Source organism: Oryzias melastigma, linkage group LG6, assembly GCF_002922805.2.
Source record: "Oryzias melastigma strain HK-1 linkage group LG6, ASM292280v2, whole genome shotgun sequence".
Taxonomy (NCBI): domain Eukaryota; kingdom Metazoa; phylum Chordata; class Actinopteri; order Beloniformes; family Adrianichthyidae; genus Oryzias; species Oryzias melastigma.
The window spans coordinates 7,867,901-7,877,934 of record NC_050517.1 but is presented as its reverse complement, the minus strand read 5'-3'; the positions used below and the strand labels follow the sequence as shown (position 1 = coordinate 7,877,934).

Genomic DNA, 10,034 nt, shown 5'->3' with positions numbered 1-10,034 from the left:
CTTTTGTTCATTCTGTGTGTGGTCTGTTGATATGCACTAATAATGTATCCTACCACAGTTACATAAATGAAACCACTTTCTGTAGCTAAACACAAACAAAGCTGAGATCCTCTTCTTTGTTTCAAATAAACAGAGAGAATATGTTGACAGTCCCCTCCAGTCTCTTTTCCTTGAAACCTGCAAGTAAGGTAAGAAATCTCATCATATTCATAAACTATGGACTTAGCTTTTACAGTCGCGGTATATCTAAAACATAGCCCTGGCTCTGGGTTGCATGGTGCCCTTGGTGAAACATGCATGCACACACAAATACCACAGCCCGACGAAAAAGAAGTACAGCAGCTGCTTGGAATATGTTGAAATAAGTATCTATTTGTTTTAATTGTCAATGATTAAATAATCACCACCGAAAAAAAAAATTAAGAATAATCAAATTTTTCCCTAACCGGGATGCAAATCCCAACATTCACAATGTCAGGCAGTGGTGTAATTCAATTAAATTCAATTTTATTTATATAGCCCAAAATCACAAAGAGATTTGCCTCATTGGGCTTCAAAATATAAACAATTGTTAAAAACTAAACAGACTACATAAACTGGTTATCCCTGCCCTTAGACCCTCACTCCCGGTAAGGAAAAACTCCTAAAAAAACCTGAGTCAGGAAAAAAAGAAGAAACCTTAGGGATTCCCACATGAAGGAGAGATCCTATCCCAGGACGGACAGGCGATACCAGAACAGTTAAAGAAAGATTAGCTTCTACAACTACGAATCTAAGAGTTCATTCAGATAAAGCTGAGGGACAAGTGATGATAAAGTCCACAGTCATGATGAAGCAGAAGTGCAGTCCACGACCAGGAGGACAGACGTCCCAGCAGGAATCACTCTCACTCAGAGATGCAGGATGGTGTCGGGGGCGTGGTCCACGGCCAAGAGTGGGAGCGTGGGCGATCCACCGGGGATGTAAATCACTGTACCAACATTTAATACAGTTCTTTCAGCACGGTAGATGTTTTGACAGCATCTGCAGTGTTAAAGGTTAAAAAAATTCAACAGTTAAGGGTTTAAAAAAGGGGAAAGAACAAAAAAAGAGACACTGCCAGTTACATTATTCTTTTCCAACAAAAATAAAATGTTACTTTTTAGACCAAAATGGGGGGTCAGGGGGGTCCAAGGAAATGAATGAAAATAAAACAGACCAACCTCTGCTTTGAGTCAATTTTTTCCTCCTTTTCATTCCTTTTTTGACCCTAAAGCTGTCCTTGAGGTCTTGTTTTGCTGCTTTTACATCCTTAAAGTTTTAAAGAAGCAGCGACCGCACCGTGAGCTTCTCCTTCTCCTCTCCTCCACCGAGCTTCGACAGGAGCTGCGACAGGCAAAGAAAGGCGTGGCACCAGGAAAAGTTAATATGTCAGACTTTTGAGTTATTTTATTTATTTATTTTTACATTTACACAAAAATGAGTAGTGTCAAACTGTTAAAAAAACATCCAGCAGATGGCACCCTAGGCGGCCGTCAAGCTTGCCTATGCCTAGAGGCCAGCTTTGCTGAAACACATCTGCAATTCTCCATCTTGAAAACAGAATAAAAAAAATACTTTGATAATACCTGTGACAAAGTATCTGGCGGTCTCAACCAGACCTCAAAAGACATATTCTCCCCTTGTGTTAGATAGCTTAGATTTGTTCAAATTATAGATGTGAAGTCTGCAGTGTTCAGCATACAGAATCAGATTAATGAGAAAACAAAAACAAAACTATCAATGTGTTTGAGTTTTGGCATCATCTCATTGACAGTAAAGATGCACATTTTTGTTTCCTCTTGGGTTTGATTTTTCTGTACACCTGCAAAATACAGCGCTACATTGCGCCCTCTTGTGGTTTCATTGGGGACAGTAGACATAATCTTTACATAAACGAAAAAAAGGCTTGGTATTTGTTTATTTCTTTCCCCAGAAACCTCGTGTGTCCAGAAAAGTAAATTTAACGCTAAAAAATGTTTTATTATCCAGAACCTAATACACACTAAAAAACCAATATGAATTTATGAACTCGCGCTCCTTGTACGGGCTGCTTTGGCTCTGCGAAAGTCTCGTTTGACTTCTTGTTATCGCGATAGTTGCTAGTTGACCAACAGCACAGCTAGCAAGGAGCTAACCGAAACGGAACCGGAGAGGAGCCTCCCCGCGGCCGCCTGCTGACACCGAAGGCCGGTATGGTGACAGCGTGACCGGCGGTCAGCACAACATGAACGCGTACAGACCCAACCCATCCCCAGCGGAGGACGGGGAGCTGGAGGACGGGGAAATCTGTGACGATGAAACCGAGGAGAGTGTACCGATGCGGCGGGGGGAAGGGAACAGGCCCCGCGGCGGCGCTGGTCAGAGGACTCGGAAACCGCACCACCACCCGCAAAATGCAGGGCCGCTTCTGGGCCACCAGCCGCCGGGCTTTATGCATGTGCTGCCCTACAACCACGGACCCTTTTCTCCTAGCCACAGGCAGCAGTGTGGGCCCAGCGGGCCCGATCGGCCCCCCTTTCCGCCCGCTGCGCTTGGACTCCCGCTCCCCCCGCCACCGGGACTCGGTCTGCTGGGCGAACCGAGCCCACGATCTAACTTCTGGGAGCGTAGCCACGACGCACTGGGTAGGTTTCGTCATCGGGTCCTGCCGAACAGAGGACGGGGAGGCAGGAACCGAGGTGGCATGGAGGGGAACTTCCGAGTCCCACCGGGCCGATACGGGCCTCCCGAGATTCACGGATCCCCGCTGAGAAAACGTATCCTTCGGTGCCGGGTCCGGTACGGAGTCACATTCCTGTAGTCTGTGCTGTTGTGAAAGAATGTCGACACTTGTGAGGAAGTTAGGGATATGTGAATGTAATTTGTGCTTCTGTTGAAAGTTTAGATGTGTTAAACAGATAATTTAAGCTCGTTTAAAAAACAAAACAGGAAAGTAGATGTAAAATTATTGAAATTGTACAACATTTTCTGTTTCAGGAAACAAGATATATACATTTTCAGGTCTTCATAACACCACGTAAACATGAAAGTGCTTTTTTCTAAACAACGTACAACCTCAGACTTTTGACACCAATATTCTACCGGAACTCATTAACCAATCAGAACATTTCTCCTGTCAGCAGCCAATCAGAGCCACTTCTCTATCCAATCAGAGTGCAACATGTACTGCTCACTGATTCAGTCTAAGGGATTCTTACCAAACACGGGATCACTTTTACTGTCACTCTGTCACATCTACATGACAAACATGCTGAATTTCAAACTAAACGTAGTTTGGGATCCCTTATAGCAATCCTTTGTATCAGATAACATTTCTAAAAGTTGTGGTTAAAGTAGAAAATGTCATACAGCCCAAAATCTCCTCTTTTATTTAGAATTGTTATCAAAAACATAAAGTGACACACAGATGGCTGTCATCTCACATTCATGGTCACAATGTGATCCACGGTGACCACACAGAGCCTTAGGATGTATCCAGACCGGACACGTTTGGTTTGCTTAAATTTCCCTCAATTATCCGGAACAAATTTTCGACTAATCGACTTTCAAAATAGTCGACGACTAATTTAATAGTCGATTAGTTATTACTTTATATCATATGGAGTCAAAATGTAGTAAAGTTGAAAGTTATAATAGCATTATGCTAGCTTTTAGGACTATTTAGGCATTTATTAAGATTTCAAAGGCTATTTAGGAGTTTAGCCAATTTCTTACCTACATGCTAGCTGTTTTAGCTAATTTAGGCTTTTTTCTTTTTTTTTTTTGGCTAATTTGGCGTTTAACTAATACTTCAGCTAGCTATCAGCTTCAGCAATTTAAGCTATTTTTAGATATCAACATCTTCAGTGGCGAAATTCAACTTGCAGCATTCAAACTGGCACTATCAGGTAATGCAACTTTTCTAGTTTGCAGTTAGCTTAAAGTGGCAGCACTGGTCTGGTGGGCAGTTAAGATGTCAATGATCAGTGCTTAATTTTCTTATCATTGAAAAAATGTATTTTACAATTTTGTTTATGTGAAAGTTGCACAAATACTCAGATAAAGTTTTTATCAAGTCATAATTTAAAAGATTGAAATATTGTCTGTAGTACTGCCTTGTGATATATATCGTATTTTGACACATGTATCGTGATATGTATCGTACTGCCAGACTTGCCAATACACACCTCTAATGTAAACTGAGTAGAAAGGAAGCAGCTCGTTGGAATGTGCTCATTAAAACAAATTTTAATCTTATCACGCTGTTTTCCCAACCATCTATATGTCATAAACACACATCAGTGTATCCTCTTTGCCGTCATCGGCTAAGTGACCGTCTTGCAACATGCCTCCACATACGCTTATATTTATATTGTTTTTATGTTATCCTGTGTTCCACTGAGCATTATTTTCTGTAACTGTGGGCCACAGAGAAGCCGCCGCCCCGGAATCGGCCCAGGAAAGATGGTTCTGGGATTCCTGGTGTTTCCCGAGTGGAGGCTGGCACCAATGAAAGCTTTGAGGACCTGCTGTCCAAGTACAAGCAGATCCAGCTGGAGCTGGAATGCATCCGAAAGGAGGAGACCATGGTCCTGGGCCCCTCCACCTCTCCTCTCAGGGAGGGTGCTGCAGACAGTGTTGCTGGGCCTCCAGAGGCCACACCAGCACCAGGACTGGGTCCAGGGCCCGTAGGAGCTGAGGAGCTGGCAGAGCGTGAAAAGAAAGAGAAAAAAGTGTTTCATGCGTTCAACATCAAGCCTCTCCGTCAGAAACTTCCTGTCCCGGCCATCCTGGACCAGAGCCAGACGGAGTGTGTGGATCCAGATGCAGCAGGTGGAGGTGAGTCTGGATCTTGTATTCAGTGCTGAAGCCCTTCATGTCTGCCGGAGATCTTCATGATGTGATTCTTAAATTTGCTGTTCCAGCTGCTGCAGGAAGTTTAGAGGAGACCGTAGAAGGAGGTGCGGCTGTGGCGGGGGAGAAGAAGCCGTGTGTTTGCTGCAGTAAGGACACTCCACTGCCAGCAGGAGGGGCAAGTGGTGAGTAACTGTTGCCTCAGATACTTTTTGGGCCGTATGCAGATCTTTGTTGGGAGAAGGTTTCAACAGCTTCCAGTTGGAGATGTGTCGGGTGGCAGCAGCACCTCTGTGTTCTTTGGAAAGTTCGTTCCTCAACGGCGTAATCTTTGTCTCCGTCTCTGATCCTTCAGGAACACTGTAGAGCAGGGGTGTCAAACTCAAGTATTTGTACCTTACACTGAGTGTACGTCACATTTAGAGCGTGGCGTAAGGACGACGTACAAACGCATCACCTGTATGTCACGAGTGTGTGTAACTTGTGTTATACATACAAATACTTCTTGATACTCTTACCACACACGACAGTGGTTCATGATGTCCTTTAAGATGACCACACGAGCCTAACCAGAACTGCAAGACACACCTGGACTCCCTTTAGCCCTTGTGTTATCTTATCTGGTCCGGATCACCCCACCCTTATATTGAAGTGTGATCCGTCCCGTGACAAAGGTGGAATGGACTTTATGCCTGCCACGGACACCAGTGAAGATAAAAAATCATTGGGAAAAAAAAGTTCAGTATGCTGTCTTGTGCGACCCACACTTTAATGTAACAGGCCTAGGACAGCACAAGGGTTGAGATGGAGCTCCTCCCCTCCACGACCCTTCATTCAAATTGCCATAGTACCTGTACAGTATTATATTTGCAGACATAAACATATTAGTCCCTCTAAGGTTTAGTGCTACCACAATTGATTATTTTAATAGTCGACTAATCACCAATTATTTTTTCTGATTAGTCAACTAATCGGGTCATGCACAAAGTGGATGTAAAGCACACATCTTTACCATCATTAGCTCTAAGCTAACTAAAAACTAGATATATTCATACTAGCATTACCTGCAATAATGCTAGTGTGAATGCTGTTGGCTGAATTTGGCAGCTGAAGATGCTAGTGACGATAGCTGAAAATGTTAAATGCCAAATTAACCTAAAAAAAACCCTAAGTTATCCAAAACAGCTAGCATCTAGTTGAAATATTAACTAAACTCCAAAATAGTCTAAAAACAAAGAAAGGCTACATTAGCCAGAATAGCTAGCATCCAGCTGAAATATTAGTTTAACTCCAAATTAGCCTAAAAAAAATGAAAAACTCCTAAATTAGCCAAAACAGATAGCATTTAGCTGAAATATTAGCTAAACTCCAAAATAGCCTAAAAAACAAAAAAGTCATTATTAGTGAAAATAGCTAGCATGCATGCAGCTGAAATATTAGCTAAGCTCCAAATTAACCTAAAAAACACAGAAAGCCTACATTAGCCAAAATAGTTAGCATGTAGCTGAAATGTTAGCTAAACTCAAAACTAGCTTAAAAAACTGAAATATTCCTAAATTAGCCAAGACAGCTAGCATGTAGCTGAAATATTAGTTAAACTCCAAAATAGCCCAAAAATACAGAAAAAATCTTGAATTAGCTAAAACGGCTAGCCTGTTACTAAAATATTTGTTAAACTCCAAAATAGCTTAAAAAACAAAAAATCCTACATTAGCCAAAATAGCTAGCATGGAGCTGAAATATTAGCTAAACTCCAAGATAGCCCAAAAAACCCTAATAAATGCCAAAATATTCAAAAAAGCAAACAGAATGCCATTATAACTTTCAGCTTTACTACACTCTGACTCCACATAAATAAAGTAACGTCTAATTGATTATTAAATTAGTCATAGACTATTTTGAAAGTCGATTAGTCGAAAATTTGTTCCGGATAATTGAGGGAAATTTAAGCAAACCAAACGTGTCCAGTTGATTAGTCGTCGATTAGTGGACTAATCGTGGCAGCCCTACTAAAGTTGAAAGAAGTGTCTGTGGTGGACGCCTCTACCACAGACACTATTTTCATAAGTGTCTTGAACGCATAAAGGATGGTTTATACTTCCAAGCGATTCGTAACCATGTGGAAGTATAAACAGCCTTATAAGTCCTAATGTTTCCACTAATGCAGTCTGGATCTTGTATTCAGTGCTGAAGCCCCTCATGTCTGCTGGAGATCTTCATGCTGTGATTCTTATTTTTCTGTTCCAGCTGCTGCAGGAAGTTTAGAGCAGACGGTAGAAGGAGGTGCTGCTGTGGCGGGGGAGAAGAAGCCGTGTGTTTGCTGCAGTAAGGACACTCCACTGCCAGCAGGGGGGGCAAGTGGTGAGTAACTGTTGCCTCAGACACTTCAGCACTTTGGGTTTGAAAGCATAGAGAGAACCTTAGAGAGAGCCCTTTCCACCATTGCAGCCCGTTTGTGATGTCATTTCCTGTTTTGTGTGTCATCAGCAGAGAAGAGTGCTAGTGAAGCTGGCGTGAAGGAATGGTGCGTGTGCTGCAGCGAGGAAGCTCAGGCGGTCAGCTCGTGTCCCAGCCAATCACCAGCCTCCAGCGAGGAGTCCTCCATCTTACCTGATAAGGTGAGCTGCTTTCCATCTACATCACTTCTATATCAGGAAGAAGATTGGGAGGGCTGGGATACCACCCATCTTTATGAATCAAGGGCCCTCAGCCAGCAGTGCCTTACCTCACATATCCCCACTCAGGTGGAAAAGGTGGAGGAGGAGGAGCTGTCGGAGCTGCAGCTGCGTCTCCTCGCTCTACAGTCCGCCAGTAAGAAGTGGCAGCAGAAAGAGCAGCAGGTGATGAAGAAGACCAAGGACCGGATTTCCAAAGCTGCTCAGGACAAGAACTCCAGCTCTGAACTGACGTCTCCTACCAAGCAGAGGGTCACCACCAGGTCCGCCTCTGCCGCTGCAGCCGCCGCAGCCGCCACGGACAGGAACAGCAGGAGCCGGTCCAAACTTGCAGAGAAGGACCGGACGAAGACCAGACCTAGACCTGCAGACAGAGAGAGACCAAAGCAGAGTCCAAAATTGGGTTCCAAAGCTGCACCAGCAAGAAGCAGAACTCCAGCGAGACCTCACAGCTCCAAGAAGATGACAAGTCTAGGTGAGAAGCCCTGCAGATGTAGTTCATGTTTGTGAACATAACCTGCTAGATATGAAACTGAAACTAAACCAGAGCAGCTGGGGTTTGACTGAACCATCAGCCCAGTCCTGACCCCACATTAAGTTTGGTGCTTTGCAACAGTGTTTACATGATCCAGATCAGAGTGTGTTCGTGATCTAGATCACAGTCTATCCATGATCCAGATCAGAGTCTATCCATGATCCAGATCAGAGTCTATCCATGATCCAGATCAGAGTCTATCCATGATTCAGATCAGAGTCTATCCATGATTCAGATCAGAGTCTATCCATGATTCAGATCAGAGTCTATCCATGATCCAGATCAGTCTATCCATGATCCAGATCAGAGTCTATCCATGATTCAGATCAGAGTCTATCCATGATCCAGATCAGAGTCTATCCGTGATCCAGATCAGAGTCTGTCTGTGATCCAGATCAGAGTCTGTCTGTGATCCAGATCAGAGTCTGTCTGTGATCCAGATCAGAGTGTGTTCGTGATCCAGAATAGAGGGTCCGTAATCCAGATCAAAGTGTGTCAGTGATCAGATTAGAGTGTCCGTGATCCAGATCAGAGTCTATCTGTGATCCAGATCAGAGTCTGTCTGTGATCCAGATCAGAGTCTGTCTGTGATCCAGATCAGAGTCTATCCCTGATCCAGATCAGTCTACCCATGATCTAGATCACAGTCTATCCATGATCCAGATTAGAGTGTCTGTGATCTAGATTAGAGTGTGTCTATGATCCAGATCAGTCTATCCATGATCCAGATCAGTCTATCCATGATCCAGATCAGTGTGTCTGTGATCCAGATTGGAGTGTGTCCGTGATCGAAAATACTGTCCGTGATCCAGATTAGAGTGTCTGGGATACAGATTAGAATGTGTCCATGATCCAGATCAGTCTATCCATGATCCAGATCAGTCTATCCATGATCCAGATCAGTCTATCCATGATCCAGATCAGTCTAACCATGATCCAGTTCAGAGAGTTCTAGAAAATGTCCACTTGTTCCCTTCAGTCCAATCAGGCTGATTTAAGGCCTACTTACTCTGGGATCAGAATGTCAAGAATCAGATTCCAAATGACAAAACTTGATGATCTTCATCTGACGTTGAGGAGATTTTAGTGACCAAACCAGAGAACATAAGAGCAGCAGAGCATCTATTAGGACCTTCATCCTTCTTTAACTCCACTCAGTGGATCTGATCCAAACTGGTGTCTCCCAGCTTCAAAGACCTTATGTGAGAGATTCCTCTGAACCGAAGCATCTTCAGGCATGACAGCCTCCGTCTGTCCGCCAGGCTCAGCGGTGAAGCAGACGGTCAGGAAGCAGCAGCTGCACACCTGGAAGCAGCAGCAGCAGAAGAAGCTGGAGGATAAACGGCGACAGGAGGAGGAGGACCGGCGGAAAAGGGAAGAAGAAATCCGCAGAATCCGGGATCTCTCCAACCAGGATGAGCAGTACAACCGTTTCATGAGGCTGGTCGGCGGCAGGAGGACTCGCAGCGGGGTAGGAGGGGCTTAGGTCACCTATGCTCAGGTGAGCCAGCTTCCACTCTGAAGAAACTTCACCTTTGTCCTTTTCCAGTCCAGGGACCAGGACCATAGGAAATCTGCTGGTAAGCCAGGCATGGATACCTTAGGGAACCTTTACCAGTATGACAACTATGACGAGGTTGCCATGGATACAGACAGCGAGACGGGCTCGCCAGGTGAGCGGGACGGCCTCGGCTGCACCTGAATTCCAGTTTCCTCTCAATGTTGCTCACTTTTCCTTTTCCTGTCAGCATCATCGCCCAAACACGACCTGCTGTCAGCGCACGAGGCCGGATGTTTCCCTCCACCAGATGTTCCCCTCCACCGGGCCGAAGCCGCCGTCTTTGGAATGGTACGCCCCCCGCCCCACACAGTAACTGTCTACGTCAGGGGTCTCAAACTCGCGGCCCGCGGGCCATTTGCGGCCCGCAGGATGATGATTTGCGGCCCCCGTCTTCATATGAAAGATTACT

General features: G+C 44.6%; 1 protein-coding gene across 2 annotated transcripts in view; it reads left to right on the top strand.

Annotated features, from left to right (window-relative positions):
• The first annotated feature begins 2,115 nt into the window (after positions 1–2,115).
• LOC112141140 (zinc finger C3H1 domain-containing protein) overlaps positions 2,116–10,034 on the top strand; it is a 22,479-nt gene continuing 14,560 nt past the window's right edge. Inside the window, exons 1-9 of one of the 2 annotated variants that reach the window (XM_024264204.2) lie at positions 2,116–2,777; positions 4,432–4,839; positions 4,926–5,039; positions 7,102–7,215; positions 7,345–7,472; positions 7,599–8,004; positions 9,327–9,535; positions 9,614–9,737; positions 9,813–9,913. In XM_024264204.2, coding sequence (XP_024119972.1) covers positions 2,246–2,777; positions 4,432–4,839; positions 4,926–5,039; positions 7,102–7,215; positions 7,345–7,472; positions 7,599–8,004; positions 9,327–9,535; positions 9,614–9,737; positions 9,813–9,913 — 2,136 coding nt within the window. In that variant the 5' untranslated portion in view covers positions 2,116–2,245. Of the gene's footprint in view, positions 2,778–4,431; positions 4,840–4,925; positions 5,040–7,101; positions 7,216–7,341; positions 7,473–7,598; positions 8,005–9,326; positions 9,536–9,613; positions 9,738–9,812; positions 9,914–10,034 lie in introns of both variants that reach the window. The other variant, XM_024264203.2, reaches the window with a different exon arrangement.